Genomic DNA, 24,793 nt, shown 5'->3' with positions numbered 1-24,793 from the left:
AAAGCAAGGGAGAGGGACATCACTACACCGATGGATAACATAACTCCGGTCTCCCGCTCTTCGTGGTTGGCGTGCGAGTGCGAGTGTGTGTGTGTGTGTGGAGGAGGGGGAGCCGTCGAGGGTGTGCGCCGCACAGCGTGCACTGGATACTTTTCGAAACCCTCCGGTTTGCCCCAGTCGACCTTTGTTCCTCCGCACGTGGTCACAAGACGGAGGATGCGCGCGGAAAAGGGAAGAACATGGGCACACAGCACTTGCAGGCACACGCGTGCCTTGCACATACACGCTGCAACAGACAGGCCAAGGAACTCAGAGTGGGGGGGGGGGAGGTGGCGAGGGGAAACGGATGAAGGAAAACGAACATGAGCAAACAACACACGCGTGCAGGCTGTTCGTGAACGGCATGCGCACCGAAATCACAGGAGGGGGAGGGAGGGCCGCCCTGGGCACCGGTTACGGTAGCAATTCAAGATGCCGACGTGGACGAGGAGGGCAAACACACGTGAAGAAAACGCACTGGCGGAACAGAGCTGACGTGTGATGGGCACATGCGGTGGCCTGTGTGCCTGTGTGTGTGTGCGTGCGCCGTCCTTCCGCCTCACAGCTTGGAGGGGGTGGCAGCCGACTTCTTGAAGAGCGCCGGCAGACCCTCGTCCTGCAGGCCGCACGACAAGAGGTCTACGATGGCTGCGCGCGGGTTCTTCTTCTTGTACACAATCTCGTAGATTTGCTGGCACAGCGGCATCGTCACCTTCAGCTGATGCGCCAAGCGCATCAGCGGCTCGGCCGTCGCCACGCCCTCCGCGACGGCCTTGCTCGTGCGCTGGATTTCCTCGATGGACAAGCCCTTGCCGAGCTTCTTGCCCACCGTGAAGTTACGCGACAGCTCCGACGAGCACGTCAGCTGGAGGTCGCCGAGCCCGGCGAGGCCGAAGATGGCGCTGCCATCGCCGCCCAGTGCGGCCGTCAGATCTCGAATCTCGAGCAGGCCGCGCGTGATGAGGGCGGCACGCGCGTTGAAGCCCATGCCAAGGCCATTCGCCACGCCAGAGCCGATGGCCAGCACGTTCTTCACGGCGCTGGCCACCTCACAGCCGACGGTGTCGGTGGTGGCCCAGCAGACGAAGGAGCGGTCGCCCGTCGTCATGATGCGCTGCAGGCGGCGAGCCACATTGATGTCGGAGGAGGCGATGCTGACGCACGTGAAGACGCCGGTGGCCACCTCGATGGCGAAGCTGGGACCCGCGAGCACAGAGAGCAGGTTGCTCGGGAAGAACTCGCCAACAATCTGCGTCGGGAACTTCAGTGTCGAGCGCTCAATACCCTTCGTGCACACAAGCACCGGCACCTGCTTCTCCTTCGCATAGGCGATCAGGTTGCCGCCGCTTTTCTGGAAGAAGCCGCGCAGGAACTGGGTCGGGATGACGAAGAGGATGATCTCGGCACCCTTGTACGCCTCTTCCACATCCGAGGTGAAGGTGATGTTCGACGCAAGCTGCACTCCCGGGAGGTAGAGATCGTTCTCGCGCTTTTCATTCACGAGCCGCGCCTCCTCCTCCGTTATGTGCCACACACACACCTCGCGGCACTTTTTAGAGAGCACCATCGCCAGCGCCGTGCCAAAGGCGCCGGAGCCGAAGATGGCGGCCTTGTTCAGGTGCAGCAGCTCATGGCCGGCGATGTGTCCCTTCGCGGGGATCATTTTCCGGCAGCGCTGACTGGGTTCAGGCTCGGGTTGGGTTGGTAGTGAGGCACTGCACGACTGTGTGTGTGCGTGTGTATGGGCGGTGCCAGGACTAATTAGGATCGCGCGGCGATGATTCCGCAGAGGCGCCTAGGAAGGGGTTGGACTCTCTGCTTGGTCCGTCGTCGTCGTCGTCCTGAGGAGGGGGTGGGGGAGGGGATAGGGAGAGAGAAGCTAAAGAATGGGACTCAAGGGAAGGGGTGTGTCAGACAAGGATGCAGAACCGAAAAAAATATTTGCGCGTGTGCGTTGCCGTGAGTGAAATGACGAAGGGCAGCAAGAGGGAGGGGGCAAGAGAGGTGTGTGCGTGCCTGCTAAGGGCTCAGACGCAGATAGTGCCGCAACGTCAACGCCGGTGTCCACGGAAGAGGTGGCACGCACGCGCCGGGTGGCCCGATAGGGGGGGAGGGGGGAAGCGCTTCGTTAAGCAAGGCGCGGGGCAAGGCGTATCGGGCGGCGTGTGGTCAGGGACGCGGCACCCACCCCGTCGCCGGCCGTCTTTGGCTGATGGCGAATGACACTCACTCGAGTGGAGTGCGTGTGTGTGTGTGAGGAGGGGGTGGTGGTGGTGGTGGTTGCTTGCTTCCTTCGCGTCGATTATTTTAGGTAACATCTTTGAGGCGGGAGCGTGCGGCGCCGGTCAACGCACACGCGCACGCAGTGGTGGTGGTGGGGAAGGAATAGACGTACACCACCACCACCAAAGTGGGAGGAGAGATGGCATGCAGCATCCAGCGGACGGAGATGGGCGGACACCCCTCCCCCCTTAGAGATACAGTGTCAGGGAGGGAGAGAGACCACACACATGCACGAAGGCAACAGAGGAAGTAAAGGTTAACAAAAGGGCCGGGGGAGGATGGAGAGGGGGTGTCGTGTCGTCTGCGTGGGGGGGGGGGCGGGCGGGCGGGGGTGGGGGTCGAACCACTTCCCCATCCACCACCGCAAACCGTATTGTGAAAGATAACATCAGCGCGCCACACAGGATTCGTCCATGGAAAAGGCAACACGCAACACACCGTAACGAATAAAACGAGAAGCCACACGGTGGCACCGTCGAGAAGCCGGGGCTCGCCCTGCGTGCTCCTCCGCCAGTCCTTCCCTCGCCGCAGCGCCCCTACCGTTGTGCTTTGCGGCACTTCGTGAACCAAACGGCAAACACGCAGAGGCAGAGGGGCCACCGCCCCTAAAAGAATACATACACATGCACACATATACCATCTCTCCAAGACGGAGAGGCGGAGGCGAGGACGCGCATCGATACATCGAATGAAAACCGCACCACGACCACCACCACCATCATCGTCACCGGGGAGGTGGATGAGTCCCCGTGCGAGAAGAGGAGGGATCACCCCCCTGCCGCTGCGCACCGACCAAGCAAGGAGGCGGGTGTGCACACTGGTGTGCCGTGTGTACACATCCCTCCCCCTGCTTCTCCGCCCTGCCTAGACGACACCGACGACGTGAGCAGCTGTGGCAACGGATCCTACGACACCAGGAGTGGTATGGGGCAGACGTACAAGCACGCATCACCACCTCCCCTCTCTACGCGCCTCACTTGTGGGACAGCGAGCCACGAAGGCTCCCCAGCCTCACAGTTTTCTATAAGCTCTATGCGAACCTCCGCTGTGGAGGAGGTGCGGCCGACACGTAGGATGTGCGTCTATGCGTGTACGTGTGTGGGTGTGTGAGAGAGAGAGCGAGCACCAACGAACAACGGGTGCTTGGCGCCGACACGCAAGCCAGCACACAGAGGGGCTCTCGACGCCATGCAGGCACGCCAACGTGGGAGAATCAGTGGCTGGATTGGCCTCTTCCTCACGGCTACCGCGGCGACGATGCGGAACGCACCATCGGCTTAGACGTGTGCCCTGTCACGATGATGGGCTCCAATACCTCGGTGGCACCGTTGTCGCTGCGGCAGGGGCCCAAGCTACCAAGGCCCGTAGGTGACGGGTCTACGGTGCCAGGGACGGTCATCCCTGACGTGGTGTGATGCAGGTGGTCGTAGGGGCCGAATGAAGGCGCCTGTGGGGCCATTGCCGACGCCAGCGAAACGGTCGGCGGCGGTGGCGGCGGCAATGGGGGCAAGTTCTTCTGCACACTGTCCGCTGTCGGGGTGCTGACTGCCTGACGAGGGCTCTCCACCAACCCAGAGTTTGCGGAGGGCAGAGGCGGTGGGGGCAGCGGCAGCACAGACTGCCGGATTTCTGCTGCACTCGCTCCCGTGAAGGAGCTCGAGTCCAAAGGTGGCGGCGGCGGCGGCCGCGACGCGGCGCGGTCGAGATCAGCGTATTTGAATTTCGACGGATGCTGTTGCTGCGGCGGGTGGTCTCTTCTCACGTTGCTGCTGCTGCTGCTGCTGCGACGAGAGCGATGGTGGTGGCGCTTCCGCATGGTTGCCGGTGAGGGAGCACTGTCACTGCTGGTGGTGTAGGTCATCGACGTCGCCGCAGCAGGGGTGGTGGGTTGCGACCGTGGCGCGCGTGGCGAGGCATCCGCTGCACCGTCGCTGTCGTGTATGTTGATGCGGATCTGCGTGTTACTGCTCGGATGCTGTTGTGGGTACTGCTGCTGCTGCGGCGCGACCGAGGGCGAAGATGGCGACGCCGGCGGCGGCGTGGAGGAGGTCACAATGGGCAGCGGCGCTGGCGACGGCAATGCTGCGGGCAGCGACTCCTTGGGAGTGCGGAGAACATACCGGTTGTTCGCGCGCGGCGGCATGTACACGTTCTGTCCGCTACCACCGGCCTTGTGTGTGATGGTGGCCATTCTCGCCGGCGCGTGGTGCATGATGAGGTGTTCCTCACTCACGATGTTGTCCTCACGGTCCTCCTCGCGGCCGCAGAAGATGCACCACAGTAGAATCACCAACAGCACCACAAGAATGAACAAGACGACGACGCCAACGATCAGCAACACCAAATCGTCCCTCGTCCACTGACTGCTTGAGGAGCCGCCTGACTCCGGCGTCCACTGCGTCGTCAACAGCGGCTGTAGCGCTGTGCGCGCGTCTGGAGGGGAGAAGCAGATGATAAAGACGGAGCTCGGCACCTCGAAGGTGAGGACGAGCTGGCCCGCCGCGCTGCCCTCCGTCGCCCTCGCCTCAGACAGCACCTTGGGGCAGTTGGAGACGGCCCCGAGGGTGTAGCGGTGCGTCGCCACAAGCCCGATGCCCGCGAAGGTAACACTCACCGTCGCCCCCTGCTTCAGCCTTGGTACCGTGTTCACAACACTCGCTACATACACCAAGTCCCCCGCATACGTGGCGATGGCCGTGGCGGATGGTGTGTAGAGAACCTGCACACTAAAGCCCCGTCGCACGGCAGCAGCGAGGGTGTCTATCACAGCACGCGCCGCATACGCCTGCTGCTGCTGTTGCTGCTGCCGTACCGACTTCATCGAGCTCACTAACAACGACGACGACGGCGGCGGCGGTGCAGCAAGCTTCCAGACAAGACTCACGCCCCACGCCGACTCATCAAAGCTCGACACGCTGCCTCCATCTGGTAGAAGCACACTGTACTCGCTCTGCAGGCCGTTCACTGGTCCTTGCGCGTTCGCCAGAGTGGCCGTGCACTGCAACGGCTCAGTCGGCGTGTACCACGTCATCGACCCTGTCCGAGTTGATATGCACATCAGTCTTGATGCGGCGGCGGTTGGCACACCTATGAGGGTGAACGTCTGTGGGCTATTGGCCATCGTCGCCCAGGTGGACGTGGCGCCGCTACTCGAGCTGCCGGCGTCATCCCTGGCAAAGACGGTGCCGGCGACGGAGACGTTCAGGCCAGTCGTTGGCGTCACCGTGAAGTTGTAGCGGCCGTTGACGTCCAACGGGTAGTCGCCAAGGCTCACCGCCGCGCTTGCGCTCACGTCACCGTTGTAATAGTTGCTCACTTTGACATCCTCCGGCCGCGCCACTATCTCGCGTGCTTGACCTTGAATCATCGCAATGCCCTGCACGTGGCACATCAGCGTCCCACCGACGCGCACCATGTTCGACAGTGGAAGCTGCGTTGTACCGGCGCTGCAGCCAATCGTCGTCAGCGCACTCGGCGACGTTGCCAGCCGCACCGTCACGGGGGAGTTCTGCACCGGCAAGGTCTCGTATGGCGGTATGGGTGTGACTAAAATCAACATGTAGTTCACGAGTCCCGTCGCCGACGATGACGGTGCCGGTGCGGTGACGGTAAAGTTGTACGTCGAGAGCCCGCTGCTCGTGGTGCCGTTCCGCGTCACCATACTGACCTTGCCGGCGTTCACCAACACCGTGAAGTTGTTCGGCGCATCGCTCGTCAAGGTTGTGATTAGGCAGTCAACCGTGTCCGTTGTAGACCCGACCGTGCGGTCAAGGATGCCGATGGGAAGGCACGAAACCGCCGCCACGTCTACGACCGGCTGGCCGCCCCCGGCCACCTTGAGCGCGCTCGACGTCGCCACCAGCGTGTCACCGCCTGGAAGCGTCACAGTCGCCTTCATGACGTAGCTCCCTGCGGTCGACACGCGCAGCGCCCAGAACACGAAGTTGATGAAGTCCACGTGCGAGTAGACGGTGCCACCAGACAGTTGACCGGCTGGCGCGGGAGTGGTGCCGTCGCTGAGATACAGCATCATACTCACAGAGCTGTGCGGCGCCGACGTGGCCGAACCCGAAGCGTTGAGCAGCGTGATTGTGGGCTGCACTGTGCACACCAGCAGGGCTGTACATCCTCCTGGCTGCACCGTGAAGACAGCTTCTACGGCTGTCCGAACGCCAATGCACAGTCGGGTTGGGATGAGGATGGGGGTGCTCGACAAGGACTTGCGGAAGCACACCATGTGAACCCCCTGTTTCACCGGCGTCGTTTTGTAGTTGGCGTTAGCACCGTCTGCGTCGACGGACACCATGCTTTCATAGATGACACTACTGCCGAGGCACACGGTCGGCACCGTCGGCGAGCCCTCGATGCTTCCCACGTGCACCAGTGCAGCCATGTCGGACACCGTCAGCCCGCTGCCGGTAAAGACAATGTCCAGCTCAACACCCACCTCGAGGACTAAACTCGTGACGGTCATGCTGATCACGTTTGGCGACACCGTGAAGGGTTTCGGGGTGATCAGAACGGGGGTCCCCGTCACAGACTCGCTGTCGCTGCTAGCGTCGCTGTCGCTCGTCGTGAGGCCGTAGGTTGCGGTGTAGCACAGCACGTAGTCACCCGTCGTCTTAAAGACCAGTTCTCGCAGCATCGATGTCATGCCCGTGTTCGTCGCCGGGCTCGGGTTCGCCGAGTTCACGCGAGGCTTGTAGACTTCGTTCGTGCAGATGTCGCTCGGCACCTCCGTCGCGGCTGACGCCGATCCTGACCCGCTCGAGGGGGGGAGTGCCACTGCCATCACCACGTCCGTCGTTGACAAGCCACCGCCCGTGAGCACCACCGTGTTTACGTTCGTTAATGTGATTGAGGGTGGAAGATTGACGTCGGTCACGGCGCTCGCCAGCACGACTGGGCCAGCGTTGCTGGCTGGACCGAAAAGATGCAGGGCCGCCTCTGCGGTACTCCGCGCGGTGTAGCACAGGGCGTACGGTCCAGCTCGCACAAGAACGTGATCGGTGTTCCACGTGCCACTCGCGCTGCTGTACGTCAAGCCGTACCGAAGCGACTTCATCGTCTGCGAGTGAGCGCACGCCACCCACACGTCCCGCATGGTGTGCGGCAGCTCCTCAGCTGCCATGCCCGCCAGCCACGCCGACGCCGTCGTCCCTTGCGCTGACGCATCACCGTTACTGGCAAAGGCTAGCGTGATGGCCAACAGGCTCGACACGTACACCGGCGTCGGCTGGCCGCTCCAGCTTTGTGGACTGGCAGCCGTTGCTTCCACCTGCGCCACCACACGCGCACACTCACGCCCCGTGCTTGCAGTACACATCCCAGCCTGGTGTGAGTAGCACACGTAGTACATCCCCGCGCTAGGAACGGCTGTTGTGACGGTGGCCACGCCGGTGATCTTACTATAGGTCAGGTCCGTGAAGTCCGCAGCGTCGGGAGGGGCGCTGACGCCGACGCAGTTTGAGGGGTCCGCCACCAGTACGACCCAGTCTGTTGTCGCTGGCGACACGGTAAGGTCGAAGCTGAATACTTCCTGGGCCGTCACGGACAGCGACACGTTGAGCGGCGGGGGCACGCCTTGACTGAGGGTGATGGCGTCGCTCGACAGCACCGAGACGGCGTCGTTGCCAGCGCTCCAGTAGCACAGGGAAAGGGGAGCCGTCGGCGACGATGCCGCGGTGCTCGCCGAGCCGTCGTCAAACGGGTACGTCCACGGCACGCGCAGCTGTGTCGTACCGTCACACTTCGACACGACCACCACCCCAGCTGGGAAGGTGATCTCGATCAACGCGCTCGACGACAGCATCGCCGACACATTCACGTAGTAGGGCGCGTCGTAGCAGTCGTTGGTGCTGAAGAAGAGCAGGGCTCCATTGTCGGTGCAGGACTGCGCGTCTGCGCCGACCAGCTTCCACGACATGGACTCGCCAGACGAGAGCGTTGTGCTGTTGCCGTTGAGTTTCGCCGACGTGGCCCCGCTCGGGCTCGCCGTCCCAGTGATTTTAAGCGCGTCTCCAATGACGTGATACTGCCCACCGTACAGCTTGTAGCACACTGAGTACGGAATATTCATGCCGGCGGGCGACGCTCGCCACACCTGCTCTGCGTGCGTGCCGTTCGCGTAGAGGGAGTAGTACGTGATCGCCGCTGCCGCCGAGTTCTTCCGGCACATCGCGTCGGTGGTACTACCGCTCGCACTCGCCTCGATTAGCTTCACCGAATCCATCTTTTCCGCCGTCGCCACAAGCGCCCATCCAGCAAACACGTGCGTCAGCAGTTCGTTTGGCCGGTGCACGCTCGGCGCACGGACCGGGTACAGCGTCATGCTCTGCGGGTTTGGCGAGACTACAACGACATCGTAGCCCCAAACCACCACGTACCCACCTGGCACCTTCGAGGCGGACACCATGTAGCAGAGGGTGTAGCTGCCGCGCGTGCCCATGTCCAGTTGGTACGTGATCGACTGCGGCAGCGTATCCGTGTGCGACGGGGAGGCGGTGGCCGACGGCGCCGTCTCATCCGTTGTCGGGGCGACACAGTTGACCGCTGAGCCGTAATACAGCACGACGCGATCGTCAGGGGAAAGGCCCGAGATGCCTTCGGTAGACGCCGTGAAGTTCAGCGTGAAGAGTTCGCCCTCGAGGGTGGTGACCGGCGTGCGCGTGACGACGGGCGGGTTGCGCTCGTAGATGATGAGGTCGCCGTACACCAGCGTCCACACTGTATCCGCCTCAAGCCGGTAGCACACGCTCAATGTGCCGGTCGAGTTGGACGTGAAGTTCAGCATCGCCGTCGACCCGTCACTGCTCACCTCCATCACCTGCCACCCCTCAGACGTGCCGGCAGTGGCGCTGTGTGGCGCGGTCGCCTTGTAGGCTGCGAGCGACGACGGCGGCAACGAGTCCTCGCTGCAGTTTAGCGAGCGCGTGATGAGTTTCACCCGGTCGTTGCTGCCTAAGCCCGTGCCGTGGAACTCGATGTAGTTCACCTGGTCCACCCGCGCCGAGGCTGGGTTGGTCGCGAAGTTCTTTGGGTTGGCAGCAAGTACGTCTTCCACGCCGTTCGGCACTTCAGACCAGCTACCCTCGCTCAGCTTGTAGCAGCTACGTGTGGTTGTCGTCGTCGTGGCTAGCTCTGGGGCCTCAGCGTAGAAGATAGTCGTGAAGTACGTCAGGTCTGAGGTGCCGTGCACCACTTGTCCAGAAATGTCGGCGAGGGTCCAGCAGGAGGCAAGATCGGCCTGCTTGATGCCGCGATCGCTGCCAGGCATCAGCGCGACCGCGGAGGGTGCCGTGTCTCGCGTAAACAGCACCTTGAGCAACTGCCCCCGCCGTGGCGTCGAGACGTCAGTGGAGACGCTGGACGGGTTCATGTTGTACACCCGGAACGGATCGCCGCTGTCGACCACGCCGCACGTTGCGAGATGGTAGCATACAATGTAGTGCTGTGCCACTGTCGGGTCGTAGTTGCCGATGGTGTACGGGACGTAGATGTCTCCGCTCTGCGCCGCCGAGCCGTAGACACCTAGGAGCGAGGTGGTGGCGAGGGTGCCGGCACGCAGCGCAGCAGCGCACCGGCCATCAATGTAGGCGGTGCTGCTCGACACTGCCAGCAGCGTCGCACCGTCAAAGGTGCCATTGAAGGCGGGGCCCGGCGTGTAGGGCTTCGGTAGCGCGGCGTACGGGTGCAGCGGAGGCGTCACGGAGGAGCTGGCGGAGGTGAAGTTCATGAACAAGCGCTGCCCAACCTGAATGTAACGCTGGGGAAAGATTGTGCTGGTTGGCTGGCGGGCCTGGAGAGGAAAGAGCGACTTGCCCGGGTCACCAACGAAGCTCAAGGGCACCGCAAACTGGTTGCCCGCAGCGTCGGTGTAGCACAGCCGTACGTCTCTCGTATCAGTGCGGAAGAAGGCGGGCGGCATCATGTAGATTGTCTGCCCCGCCACCACACCAGAGAGCGGAATGCCGTCTGCCGGCTGCACCGCGTCACCAACCGTCACCGTCTCCGAGGAGGCCGTTAGCGAGCCGCTCGAGTGGCGACACGGCGACGCGCCTGGCACCAACCGCACGTGATCTGACGCCGTAAAGGCGTAGCCCCGGATCACGTGCGCCGCCGTCATGCTCATCGTCTGCCCCACATTCCAGCACCCCGCCGTCGCCCCGGTCGGGCTGGGGTCCGTCACAGCTAGATCGGTGCACGCCGGACTCCAGTTCGTGCTGGTGCCGAAGCGGTAGCACACTTTGTAGGCGCCCGGCAGTGGTGCGAAAAACACTGCCTCGACGCTGCTCAAGCTGGAGGACGACCCCGAGGCCACGGCAATGGTGAAGACAGCTGCCGCATCGTTTGTGCACCACTCGTTTTGCGGCACGACGCGCACCGCATCCGCTGACGGCGACGCCAGATGCTCGAACAGGGCCGTGCCGAGGATTTGGGTCGGGGCGTAGTACATGGCACGCAGCGAGCCCCCATTGTTTGTCGTCGAGCCACTCGACCCGCCGTTGTCGCCGTTGGAAGGACTCAGCGCGCCTGTGATGGAGCAACTACCGATGAGCGCTTCTTGTATGGTCAGCTTCGGTAGAATCGGCGCCCACGTACCGGCTTCCAACTTGTAACAGAAGTAGTGTGTGCCTTGACCGGCCGGGCTGGCAGCGAAGGTTGCGAGGGACCGGGTGAGGAACAGCGACACGTTCACGCTCAGCACCGTCGCCGGCAGCGTCAGGAAGGCCGTGTCGGGAAGGTAGAACATGCGCATGAGCGTAGACGGGTCCTGGGCGCTGATGTAGGACTCGATGCAGTTGTGCGGGTCGCTGACGACGGTGATGCGGTCGTGCTTGCTCACCACATCGTCCTCTTGCCGGCTCGCCATTGTGAAGGTGAGGTTCAACGTCTGCATCGAGCGCACATAGTCCGCCTCGGACGGGAACGTGGTGAGGCCAAGGTAGGGCCGAATCCACAGCGTGTTGTTCGTCGTTGGCGACGATGGCACGACCACCGAGGCAACGCGGCCGTACGAGGTCGACAAGTCTGTAAGCGCGCACACCAGCAGCGTGGCGGTGCCGAGGGCGTAGTTGTGCTTGAAGACATACATGTACAGGAGTGCGCTGATTTTCGTGAGGGTGGCCCCGACCGGCATGAAGGCCGGGGCGCCGTCGCAGATGGTAAACTCATCCACGTACGTGACGAACTTGATGGCAGTTGGCGGGTAGGCCGTCATGGAAGCGTTCACCGTGAAGTTGAGCGTGATTGTCTGCCCCACGTACGTCGGATGCGGCGACGGCGTAAAGCTCTGCGGCGACCCTGGTAAGCCAGTGATGTAGCACTCGCCGGTGTTTGCTTCAATCTGCCCGCACGTGCACACCGGACCCACCAGATTGTTATGGGTGTAGCAGATTGTGTATTCTCCGGTCGTGACACCCAGTCCGACCGGCCACAAGACCAAGTACGTCGCCGACGTGCTCGTCACCTCCTGCAGCCGCGCTGACCCTGGGACAAAGCTTTCGAGATAGCGATCGTTGCAGTGCAACGCGGTCGTTGCGTAAAAGGAGAGGCGCCAGCTGTCGTCCGTGACGTAGGTGCCAGCTTCCAGCCGGAACGTAATCAGCTGCTGTTGGCCTGAGATGAAGGAGTCCTCCTCCACGCACTGGATGGGGCCTGTCGTGATGTTCAGCGAGCCAGGAACCAGCGCTGCCGTGGCCCCGGCGAGGCGGTAGCAGAGGTTCATGCGGTCCACACGCACCGAGGCGTTGGCGACCGTCACGGCCGTGGAGGAGTCCGAGAGCGACGCATTCCACTCGAAAATAATGCATCCTTTGCACATGTACGGGTTAGCGCCGCAGCTCACACTGGACGGTGCCGCCCACACAAGGTCATTGCCAGAGCTTGGCTTTAGCATGCCGAGCTCGTCGTGGAAGCCTAGGGTGAACTCGTACCCAATGACGGTGTGGCCAGAGGCGACATCCCACGACTGCGGCACCGGCTCCTCCGCCGTGACGGAGCCGGCGGCGAGCGTGCCACCCACCACTCCCCATGACAGCTCTGTCGCGCTGTAGTAGCACACTCGGTACGTCCCAGTAGCGTTGAAGCTGCGATACAGCAGTGGATCTGTCGAGTCGACGAGCGTGAGCGTCGTCGACTCGTTGTCCTTCACTGTGACGGGCATGGCAGGGGAGAAGCCGTTAACACTTGCGGCCATCTCGCACGCCTCGTAGGTCGACGCCGTGATCTTCACCATATCCCCTGCGCTCGACGGCACCAGCAGGTGGAACGTCAGCGTGACGCTCTGCCCGACTCGCGGCGGACTCGGAAAAACGTCCATGACGGACGGGTTTGCCGGGCTAATGTAGATGCTGGTGGCATTAACGCTAGTGGCCACGTCGGTCCACGGCGTGCCGTCGTCATAGCGGACGCACAACCGCGCGTGTCCGGACACCTGCCACACCGACACGTCCAGTATCGCTTCCGAGAATATATCCAGCGCCGGCTCTTGGACGTGCGAAGCCGTGAAGTTGTGGCACCACGTCCCTATCCCCGTCGTCTCCGCACTTAGAACCGCGGCACCGATCGGCACCGTCGGCATGCCATCGATCAGCTGCAAGTGCAGGTGCTGCCCCGCGCGGGGCGTTGTCTGCGTCCCACCTGCAGAAATCACCAACACCCTCAGGGGCTGCGGCGCCTTCAGTGTCAGCGCCGCGCCAACCTCGCGCCACACGGCGTTGTGCTGGTAGCACACGTAGACGTCTATCAGGCTCATCAGCGACACGAACTGAGCGACAACCCTGTACGTCGTGCCGTTGGAGGCGGCGTCGCCGAGGCGCGCGAGGTGGCCGCTCGATTTGAACGGACGCGGCGCAATGGCGCACGGCACGTCGGTGAAGACGACTTCGTCACTTGTAACGCTCAGGCCGGAGCCGACGACGGTAAATTCAATGTACTGCCGCCCGCGCGCCACCGACCCAGTCGTCACGTTCGTCAGGTAGCCACTTGGATTGCTCTCCGCCACTGTAAGCAGCTGTGGCAGCTCGGCCACCGTTGCGCCGGCGCGGGTGTAGCACACGGCCGTATTATTATCACCCACAACGGCACCGCCAGACATGTTCAGTACGTACGTTGGGTGCGCTCTTCCGCGCGCTGAGACAAGCGTGGACATGGCGTCGTCGCATACCGTGTTCGTGAAGTTCGTGAACTGCACCATGTACGCCTCGTCGCCTTCCTCCCCTGTGTCGGTGTAGCTAAACCTCACGTTCACATCCAACATGCCCTTCTCCACGACCTTCGGCTTCGTCTCGAAGGTAGCCGGGTCGGCTGCCTTCATCACCGTCGTCTGCATCGCAAGCGGCACGCCCACGTACTCCAGCTGCGCGAGCTGGCGGTAACATAGCAGGTAGGAGAGCGGGAACAGCGTGGGTGCGCTAGATGGCACACCGGGCCCCAGAGAGGGTACGTGCGCCTCCCAACTACCAATGCTGAGGGACTCGATGGTGTCTGTCAGCTCGCTTGTTAGCACCACCACACCCTGCGGATTTATCTCCACGTTGTCCCAGCAGGTGCGAGCTGCCTGCACCAGCATGACGAGGTCGCCGTTGCTGAGCGGCACGGCGGTGGTGTAGTTTGAAAAGTTGTAGTACAGCCGCTGGCCTTGGTACTGCGCTAAGGCGGGAAGCCGCGCCACCGCGCTCGGCGAGTTCGGCACCGGGGTGACGAAGTAGGCGGTGCCGCCAATCTGCGCGTACCCGCTGTCACTGCGGCGGTAGCAAACCGGGTAGCTCTTTGTATCTTCGAAGCCGACGCGCAGCGAGATGAAGGCGGCGTCGGAGGCGCTTGAGGTGCTGCCATTCATGGCATGCGCCGTCGCGCGCACACTGCCGTACGGCACGGCAGCCTCCACCTCGTCAAAGCAGCTGCATCCAACGCACGCAATGTACATCTCGTCCCCTACCTGCGGGTCCGCCACTGTCAGCACAGTCGCACGGCCGCGCATCGGGGTGTTGCTTGACAGGACGCTCGACGGACCGCCCTCCAGCACCTGCAGCACAGGCGACACCTCTACATAGGCGCCGACGGTCGACACTGCGTAGCACACAGTGTAGCTCTGCGCCAGCACCGCATTGCCAACCAGCGCAAGAAGAAACTGGCTCGTCGTTGCCTTGTCGCTGACTGACATGAACGTGCCGGTGGCGACGGCGTTGGCTTCAAGGCAGGTGGCGCCGGGCTTCACAATCATGAACGTGTCCATGCCTGTCAGACCTTTGCCAGTAAACACCACTGTCGGCCGCGTCCCGACGCGCGGCACAAAACTCACCGTGTAGGAGGTGGGGTTCGGCTCCATGACGGTGATGTTCGCCAACCGCGTTAGGTAGCGACCGGTGCGGCGGTAGCACACGCCTAGGGAGACGACGGCGTTGATGGGCTTCGAAAACGTCACCAACGTCGTCGTCGAGTTCACGTTCTGGGTTATGTGCGCGACGTCGGGCCACTCTATCGGCGTTAGAGGGCGGTTGCATGTCTCCGAACACGACTGATTGGCGGCAACAATGTACACCTGATCCGTTGACCCCATCTCAGAGCCCTTGATGTCGATCAGCACCGGGCTCGAGGTCGGCAGGATGACCGGCGGGGTGGTGGTCACCTTGTACGGGTTTTCCATGAGCACCGTTTGCAGCGCGCTTGAGATGTTGCGGAAGAGCGTGTCGTACTGCATCCTGAAGCACCAGCTGTAGTACATCGTCGTCGTCTGCATTGCGAAGGTGAGGTGCCAGTTCGAGTATCCGTTGCCGTACGTGTCCAGCTTCGCCAGCTGCGCACGACCGCCAGAGGCTGTTACGAGAGCGCCCACGTCCGTGATGTTGCCGCAGCCTCCGCCGACGGTGCTGCTCAGCACATCAGACGGCACGACGACAAACACATCCGAGGAGCTGAAGCTCACGCTCGGGTACAGCGCCGTGTTGCGCGCTGTCACATTGAACACAGCCGTCTCGAGCGCGTACATCGGCGAAGCAGGGCACACTGCCGCGGTGAGGAGGTCGGCCGGGTAGACGGAGAAGATGGAGGCTGTGCCGTCGTTCTTGGCCACGACTGCAAACGTGGCTGTCGAGCTGCCAGCGCTGGCGGAGGACGCGCTCACCTTGCGGTAGCACACGTAGTACTCGCCCAGGTACTTCTTCGCTTCCGACTCCGCGCCGGTTGTGATTTGGAAGACGGTCGTGCTGCTCGTGCTCAATGCCGAGTCAGGCGTGAATGTGACACCGGCGTACGCCCCTGTTGTTGCCTCACACGGCCGCCCCGTCAGGCCCTGGGACACCGGAAAGAGTCGCACCTCGTCAGCGTCGCCGAGGGAGTCGCCAACGCTGCTGGGAAAGGACAGCGGCACGGACGTGCCGAGAAGTGCGTAGCTCGGCGTGAAGTTGCACGGATCGCACTGCCCCACCACGAGCGGTGTGCCATGCGTAATGTTCGGCGCCGTCACGGCGGCGTAAGGACCAATGTACACGGCGTAGTTGCCTGCGTACGGCAGCGACACGGTGAACTCGCTCGGTTTCTCCGCCTCCTTCTGGTAGAGCAGCGGTGCCACGTAGCTCACGTCCAGGACGCACACGGTCACCGGTGATTGCGCGAAGGCCACGCGCCGCGCCTCCAGCCCCGCTGCCTTCGTTGTGAAGTGGAACGTAAAAGGCTCGTACGGACGCGGTGCCACCCAGTCGGTGGCGGCCCCCGAGGCGCTGCTGCTTGAGCCGCGCAGCGGCCCCACAAACGGGTCCGCTTCGATGGACAGTCCTTCGAAGATGTACGTCGGCGGCGGTGACTTAAGCGGCACCTCCGCCCAGCTCGGTGACGCTGCCGTTGGCCCTGAAAGCGCGTAGCAGACCGTCACGCTCGCCATGGTGGAGCCGCAGATCTGGTACACGTGCACGTTGCTGTTGCTCTGTGCACTCACGTAGTTGATTCGGCCAATGACGCTGCTGGTGGCGGCGTCCGCCGTGCAGTCGAAACCGCTAGCTCCTGAGCCACGGTCAACCAGCTTCAGTTGGTCTGTATCCTGCAATCGGCCTGCTGTGCCGCTGCCGTCGTCGCCGCTGTCGTGGATGTAGAGCAGGAGCACCTGGGTCTCGTACGGCACTGCCACAGAGAGGCTGTAGTGCGTGGGGTGCGCCAAGCCGACGGTGAACTGATGGATGTCCATCACCCAGATCCATGCGTCGCTCATCAAGGAGCTCTGATAGCACAGGATGAACGTGCCGGTCTTGTTCACACGGGGGTGATAGTGCGCCACAGTGCCGCTCGAGCTCTGCACGGTGCTGCCCGCTGCCCCGGCCGACTCGCTGACGTCGGCGTTCTCGGAGTTCGGCGTGCACAGGGCGGCGTAGCTCCCTCCGCTGCTCGTGGTGCTGCCGCTGCTGCTCAGTTCGTCGTGCGAGACGCGCAAGAGCTTGACGTGGTCGCTGCTGCTCAGCTGGCTACCCGTAATCTTGATATCCAGGAGTTGACCGAGGTAGGCCGGCGACGGTGTCACCGTGTACTTCTGCGCGCCTACCAGCCCGACGGAAAAGACGTAGCCACCTGCAGCGTTCGGAACAACGAAGTCTTTCTTCTGGCCGTCCGTCAGGAAGCACAGGAAGTAGTAGCCCGGCGCCAGGAGCTTCGGCTCCACACTGGCGTTACTCGGGCTCGTCTGGGTGAAGCTCGTGAAGCGCGTCGTGCCACCACTCGGCGCAGTCGCGTCTGTGCAGTTCGGCATGACAGTCGCGTCAGTCGCGGTATATATCTGCGCAACGTTGCTGGCGCCAGAGGCGAAGATGGAGTCCATCGCCACGATGCTCATGGTGAAGGCGTGCTGAATAGCAACCAGGCTGGGCACCGTGTAGGCGGTCGGGCTTGGGTTGGCCACTGTCAAGGCGGTCGGGTAGACGGAGGCGATGTTGTGGCCCGTGATCTGGTAGCACAGGAGGTACGTGCCCGCCATGCCAAAGCTGTGCTGCGTGAACATCGGGTTTGAGAGGTAAACCTGCAGCGTTCGGTTTACCAGTGTCACGGAGGCCGACAACGCCTCCGAGGAAGAGGCGGGGCGGTAGCAGGAGTCGCCGTTCATCTCGTCGCTGTCCGCCACGCTGCCGGTGCCCGTGTAGGCCACAAAGAAGAGCTGTGTCACGTTCGCCATGGTGAAGCCAGCGTCGTAGTTTACCTGCACCTCCGTGTGCGGCACCCACACCCGCGGTGTCGTCGGCGTCGTCGTAAGCGCCGACACAGCGGCAGCCGATATCCTCAGCACGGCCGGAGAGACATACAGCCCGCCCACCACCTCAAACTCGTAGTATGCCTGCCAGCTCTCACGATTGCGGCGGCGCATGCAGACGTAGTAGTTGCCCACTTCGGCGCGGATGCGCAGGTTCAGGTACGGCACCGTAAGACCGGTGGCCTCATCCACGATACCGGGGGGCGCGTAACCGAAATCCGTAGGAATCAGGTCAATCACGCCGGCACCGAGCGGCGCACTGCAGGCGCTGTCCTCCGTGATACGAACCGCGTCGTAGTTCTCGAGGGACGAGGCCGAGCTCGAACTCGAGTTCTGGCCGTTGTCGAGCACCACATCCAGCGCCACGGTCGTGTTGAAAAGTAGAAACACACGTTCACCCTGTAACGCGGCGAGGTCCTTCACGATAGATGTGGCACTGCGGGCAAGGTAGGCGCCACTCGGTGACTGCGTCGGGTACACGTGAAGCGTCGCTGGCGAGCTGACGTACACCGGCTGCCCGTTATTCTTGGCTGTGTAGCAGACGACGTAGGTGCCTTCCAGAAGCGCGTTGGCCGGAATGGACCACTGCGTGTTGACGTTGTCCAGCTTTATCATGGTGCCTTGAGAGATAACGATGCGGCTCGCACTCGCACTGCTGCTGCTGCTGCTATCTGCCGTCAGATGACACAGGGCGAAGTCCGGTTTAGCGCCATCGGGCACTGACACGAGAAACGCCACATCGGCCGCGGTCAGGAAGTCGTCTTCGGCAAGGTCTCCGTAGAAGGTGATGCTGAGTGGTGCGTTCCCCTGGGCCTGCTGAGGCTGTGTTGTCCACTTGGTCGGCACCTCCTCCATGATGTAGAAGTTTCGGTCGACGGTGCTGCCGATGCGCGGGGATGTGGCGAAGGTGCTCTGCTGCTTCCGGTAGCAAACTGTGTAGTTCTTCCCCCCGGCCGACACTTCCAAGGCGTCTAGCTCGTAGGTGATGGGGAGGGCGAGAGAGACCGTGGTCGACCCGATGCTGCTTCCACTCGCTGACACCACGCCCGCCGCCAGCACCGTCGCGTTCGGAAACCCGCACTCGTACAACGTGCCGTTGATAATCTGCACCGAGTCCCCTGCCTCCAGCTTGGCCGGGGCCGCATCTACGTCGCCGTCGCTGCTGCTCGCAGACATACTGGAGAACGTCAGCGTCACAACCTGCCCCAACATCACGCTTTTGGGGACCGCGGTGTACGTGATGGGCACGGCGTCGTAAACCAAGACCTCGCTGCTGCCCGCCGCGGTATACTCGGCGCTGGGCGGAGCCTTAACGACGCGGAACAACCCAATCGTTGTGTTCATGCACAGTGCATACGCCCCCGTCTCGACGGCGAGACGACCCTGGTACAGGGGGAGGGAGCCGGAGGCGCCGCTGCCTGGCACAGGTGAGAGCGCCAAAGTAACCGGGAACGGCGTGACGCCGCTCGCCACCGACTGAAAGGCCTCGTAGTTGCACTCGGAGACGCTCGTGTCGGCCGTGATGAGCTGCACATAGCTCAGTGCTGTCGCTGAGGTACCCTGATCCATGAAGCTGGCGCCGACGATGAGCTCCTCGTACATAGTCAGCCGTGTATGCATCGACGTAAAGTTGGACGGACTGAGAACGTAGTAAAGCGGGGTGCGGAGTATCAGTATCGCCGACACATCCGTCGCACCGGCGAAGGTGATGGTCGCCACCTCGGTCGCTGACCCGGAGCGCCAGTAGCACACGGCGTACCTGCTTGCGACACTCCTCACGTGCAGCACGCCATACCACTGCTTCCCCGAGGCGCTCACGTATACGGCACCCACCACAGCGACGGCCACGGCGCCGCCGCTGCAGTCGCCTGCGTTGATGGTGACCACGTCCGTGCTCAAAAGACCAGCACCCTGCACCGTCGCCATCACATACATGCCGACCACCAGCGGGTAGCGATCAAGCTCCACCGAGGACGGGTTCGAGGCAAACAGCTCGATCCCCGGCGGCGTTGACGACGAAGATGACGAGGAGGAGGAGGCCAGCAGAGTGACGGGCGCCCAGGAAGTACCGGAGCGCATGTAGCATAACTTCAGCAAGCATGGCGCCCCGTTCCCCGGGCACAGGTCTTTGTCGTGAAGCAAGCCGCCGCCGAAGCGCTTACTTTGATTCGACACCACCCACGACACCCCGGTCGTGGTCAGCTGCAGCGGGTACGGCTTCACACTCGGCTGGAGCCAACTTGCGAGCTTTCCCTGGTTCTGCACCTCACCGGTGCGGAGGTCGTGGCAGCTGTACCCCACGTCCGGCAGAAGAAATGCGGTGTCGGCGGTGATGAGCTCCGTGCCGGTGATGCCCAGCGTGTAGTCTGTGGCTTGATTCGTGTACACGGCGTACCCGCTTGACTCTGTCGGGGCGTAGCTCGACGGGTTCGCGGAGGTGACCGTGAGTGTGCCCGGAATGCGACGCGACGTGGTGTAGCTGCTACCGTAGCAGACCGTGTAGCTGCCCTCCCCTAAGTACACGTCCGGGTACTGCACGGAGGTGGTCGTCAGGCACGAGTCACTGCTGTAAGTTCCTGACACCTTTTCCCAGCAGCTCGCGCGCACCCCCGGCACCAGCCGCAGCATCGTACACGTGCTGCAGAGTGACGTCACCGTGCACTTGAGATTCATGACGACGAACTGCCCGGCGGAGGGGACGCTTGGCACCGGCGTGGCTTGCTGCGGATTCGCCGTCTCAGCCGTCAGCACAGAGCGCGTGTAACTGGTCGAGAAGACGACGTCGCTGTAGGTGGTCCCGCCCGCGAGGCGGTAGCATACGCGGTACGTTCCCTCGTCGTCAACGACAAAGGTGCGCGCAAGTGAGACCGCACCAGGGCTCAGGACTGGGTCACGGATGGCCTGCACAGACGCCTCCTCCGCAGCTGACGAGCTATCGCTGGAGCTGTCGGACGAGAGCTCAGAGCAGTGCATGTTGCTCGGAATCAAGCGCAGTGAGTCCTGCAGCGTCAGCGAACACGCCGCTGTCAGGCAGCGGCGAAGCGCCGTAATGGTGATCGGCGCGCCGACGCGGTTCGAAGGTGCGGCCACACTGGAGACGGTGTAGTAAGTCGGGTTTGCCAGGTCCACCGTTACACGGCCCATGTAGGTGTCGGCGGCCTGCCCATAGGCGGCGTAGCAGATGATGTAGATGGCGGCGTAGTCATAGTTGCTGAAGCCGAGGGGAGCGGTGTAGATTGTGGTGTCGTCCTTTGTGCTCGTCGTCGCCGCGGTGAGGGTGATATTGGAGGTGTAGGCGACGCGCTTCCCGGTCGCACACGCCGTCGGGTCACAGTAGCAGTTCGGGTTCGGGCTCGATGACTTGACATAGCTGTAGAAGTAGACTGCGTCCTTCGTGGCGGACAGGCTTGTGTGGTTGCTGGTGAAGCTGAGCTGAATCGGCTGGCCGGCGCGCAGGTGGTTCACTTCTGTGGGCTGCTGCCACGCGGAGGAGGACGGGTTCGCTGCTTCGACGCGCACCCTGCCCGCCATCGTGATGTGCGAGTCACTGCTGCCAGCCGACCATGCGTAGCATAGGTACACGTATTGACCGTCGTACAGGCGGTCTGCGCGGGTGTACGTCGCCATCGTTAAGTCACGGCTGCTGTTGCTGGTGACCATGGCGGACACAAGCACAGTCTCCGGCGTCTGCGGCACTGGTGGGCACACTGCCACTACGGTGCCTTCGCTTGGCGTGTAGAGGGCCAGTAGCGCGCTGGCTGCAACCGCGTACACGACGTTCGTCTTCGCGTTCAGGCTTGAGCCGCTGAAGGTTGTGTAAAGCGTATTCATCGCCACTCGCCACGTGTTCGGGGTTTGCGACACGAGCGTTGGGTTCTGTTTCGTCGTGATGAAGCCAAAGGCGGTGCTGGTCGCCGACGCCTCTGAGGTGGGAAGGACCGGCACGTACGTCCCCGAGCTGCTAGAGGTTTCCACGCACACAATGTAGTTCACATCTGCCCCATTCGCCTGAATGGGGGCGGTGAACGCAGCGCTGTTTGTTTTCGTGATGGAGCCGGTGTAATCGGCGGTGCGCTGCGTTCTGGCGCACGCGGCAACATTCTCCGTGCCGCAGGGCGCGGTCACGCATTTATCTGCCGCCTGCACCACCTTGATGGCTGTCGGCGTGGTGGTGAGGGAGAACCTCTGGGCGCTTGTGATGGTGAAGCGGACTGTCCCGGTCTCGCCAACACTGAGGCGAGTACCGGCAGTGGGCCCGTCGCTGCCGCCCGTGCCGAGGTTCGTGATGCGGTACCGCACCGGAAAGGCTGACACGTAAATGTTCGACGCTGCGCAGCCCGACGACACGGCGGGCCTTCCGCCGGCGCCGCGCGCCACGACCCACATGTCTGACCCCAAATGACGGTAACAGACCATGATGCACGTCTCGGCGGTGCCGACAAGGGTGTACTGGTACACCACATTCGGGATGGTCTCCTCGACGGAGTGGATGGTGGCGGTGGTCAAGATGGAGCTGCTGTTATCGCACGTCCCGCTCGGCGCGATCAGCCGCACCTCGTCATCCGCATTCAGGCCCACGCCCGTGAAGGCCAACTTCACTGATTGGCCGGCAAACATGGGGTATGGAGTCACGGCAAACGTCGGGTTTCGTGCCTGGAGCGCCACAGTGCCATTGACCTGCGCGAAGTTCGTCTGCCCTCTGCTACCGCCCTTCAGGTAACAGACACTCAGAGTCATGGCCAAATTCGTGTTCTCGGGGTCGACCATGACAGTGCACGTTGAGGTCGTGGTGCTGCTTCCGCTCATCTTGCATGTAAAATACATGTTACCCTTGTACGTCTCTGAGCCACTGCTGCTGCTGCTGCTCGATGAGCTTCCACTTCCGTCTCGGTTGCACGGGTCGCTGTCGCTGCTGGAGGAGAGGTACGCCTTGTCTATGGAGCCGTTGAGGCCATTTCCTTGAAAGCTCAGCGTCAGAGTCTCGCCAACGGCGGGCTCTGTGGACGAGCTCGCGATTTCGAACCCGGTCGGCTGCAGAGTGTCAATGGTGAAGTCGGCCTCCGCCTTCGAGGCGGAGAGGTAGGCGGTGGACCACAGCCCGCTGGCGGCGCGCTGGTAGCAGACGCGTCCCACCACCTGCGTCTTCACGAGGTCCGGCGCTACAAACAGAGCCTGCGCCGTGGTCATGCCGTCGGATGCCGGCGTCAGCTGCAGCGCCCCGACCTCGAGGTTGGTGAGCAGCGCTGCCGTGCTGGAGATGCAGGTGTCTTGGGCGCGAATAACTTTGACGGCGTCTCTTGCACTCAGACCGGCGCCAGTGAAGTACACGAGACCGTTCTCACGCGCCTGCGGCAGCTCCGGCGTCCGCTTGTACACGCCTGGATTAGCGCTGCCGAAGGAGAGTATGTAGCTGCTGCTAGCTGAAGCGGATGCCACGACGGTGAAGGACATGGCCGTCGTTGACTTGCCGCAGCCGGGAGAGGCACTAGAGCAGTACGGGACGCACATGTAGTAGCCGATCGTGTTAGGTTTGTAGGGCACCGTGAAGTTGCCGGACACCGTCCCGGTGGACTGGCCTTGCAGGCCGGAGAGGGCGACGACGCCGGCCGGGGTTGCGCTGGCCGCACCTACCGTGGCGCACGGCGTCACCAGCGCGTTCAGATCGTCGCACTTGCTTTGCACAGTGCTGCCGCTCACGGAGATGTTCCCGCATGGCACGAGCAGGATAGTGTAGCCCCCCGACAGGCCCTGGTTGATCGGGCGATCGCTGTGCTCTGCCTGCACAATGGAAAGACTCACAGGCCCTTCGCCACCGTTGGCACTCGTGGGGCTCATGCGAAAGCTCGTGTAGATGGGGGGCAACACCGCCAGTGTGTCGTCCGAACCTGGCGACACAAAGCCACGCCGCACAATCGTCGCTGACTTTTCTGACTTCGAGAGGTAGCACGGGTAGTACGTCGTCCCCGTGGCGAACTCCGTCGAAGTCACAGCGAGGATGAGCTGGCCAGTAAAGCCGCCGGTGCTGGTGGCCGTGACGGCGTGGTAGCCGGGAGTGCTCGCTGTCGGGGTGCTGCTGTACACGCATTGCTTGATGTCGGTCGATGGAACAAAGAAAACGAGGTCGCTGGTGGTGATGCTCGGCTCCTGCGCTAAGGGGTTCGACTCCAAGGTGATCTGAACGGTTTGGTATAACGATGGCTGCTGCACGTTGGCCATGGAGAAAGTCATGGCTGCGCACGCCGGTGTCACTACCGCAAGTGCAGCGCATAGACACGCTAGGAGCAGCGACAGCAATCGACCGTTTCGTCGCCATCCGGCACGATGGCCATCGAATGCCAGCGCCATTATAGTTGTAGCCCCGCCCCCTGTCCTGCAATGGGTATCTTGCTCGCCACAGTTCTGCGATGCTCGGGAGAATCGTGGCGGGGCTTAGGTTCCCGTTGGTGTTGCCGCCACCACTTTGACGTGCTGGAGGTTTCTCTCGCACGCACACACGCACAGGGGTGACGGACGGATGCTCGTGCGTGCGGTGGTGCGGACCCTTTTTATTCCGTCTTTGTATTTCCTTGGGCGAATTTTGTTACGTCTTTCGCGTGTCCCACATCCACACCGGACGTCCGTTCCTTCCCGTCCCTTCTATCGCGTCGTCTCCTGGACGACACACGCGGCAGCCGCTCAGACCCGCACAGGCAGGCAATGACAAGAGAGAGGAAGATGACGATGATGATCGAGGTGGGAGGGGAGGGGTGAGAGCCGGCGTTGCGGGGTCTTGCGTGGATGTCTGCCCTCCCTCGCCTGCCCTATGCCGCTGACATGCAGGAGGATGGCGTCTATGGAAGTACTCGGAATGCTCCGAGGTACCGAGGACGCCTTGAAAACGAATACCAAAGAAATTAGGAAAGCGTGCGTGCACGGTTTGGCGTGGGCGATGGGAAGGGACACGGGTGTGCGCGTAGAGGAGGCGAATGCTCGCGATGATCCCCGAGAGCGCGCAGATACGCCGACACCACCCTCTCCCCACGCACGCACAGTGGAAGACGCGACGACGACGACAACGAACAACAAACGAACAGCAACAACAAAAAAAATAAGCTGTACAAAAGGTGGGTGGCTCAACCCACGCTCCGGGAGTCGCCCACTGTATCGCCTCGCTGTGCCGTTTCTGGACCCGCAGGACTCAACGTGTATACGCAGCGCAGTGCGGTGTTCTGCTTTCAAGCTCAGAAAACAACAACAAAA

At 62.6% G+C, this 24,793-nt stretch overlaps 2 protein-coding genes across 2 annotated transcripts; both read right to left on the bottom strand.

The window, feature by feature from the left end:
- Positions 1 to 598: 598 nt before the first annotated feature.
- On the bottom strand, positions 599 to 1,702 carry LMXM_10_0510 (glycerol-3-phosphate dehydrogenase [NAD+],glycosomal/mitochondrial; the record flags this gene model as incomplete). The annotated part of the gene is made up of 1 exon (XM_003872840.1): positions 599 to 1,702. The coding sequence occupies one exon, from the start codon at positions 1,700 to 1,702 to the stop codon at positions 599 to 601; it is 1,104 nt and encodes a 367-aa protein (XP_003872889.1).
- A 1,863-nt stretch (positions 1,703 to 3,565) lies between these two features.
- Positions 3,566 to 23,782, bottom strand: LMXM_10_0500 (conserved hypothetical protein; the record flags this gene model as incomplete). Its single annotated transcript, XM_003872839.1, has 1 exon — positions 3,566 to 23,782. The coding sequence occupies one exon, from the start codon at positions 23,780 to 23,782 to the stop codon at positions 3,566 to 3,568; it is 20,217 nt and encodes a 6,738-aa protein (XP_003872888.1).
- Between the last annotated feature and the right edge of the window lie 1,011 nt (positions 23,783 to 24,793).

The sequence above is a fragment of the Leishmania mexicana genome, chromosome 10 (assembly GCF_000234665.1).
Source record: "Leishmania mexicana MHOM/GT/2001/U1103 complete genome, chromosome 10".
Lineage (NCBI taxonomy): Eukaryota > Euglenozoa > Kinetoplastea > Trypanosomatida > Trypanosomatidae > Leishmania > Leishmania mexicana.
The sequence above is the reverse complement of the archived record's forward strand: the minus strand, read 5'-3'. Positions and strand labels throughout refer to the sequence as shown.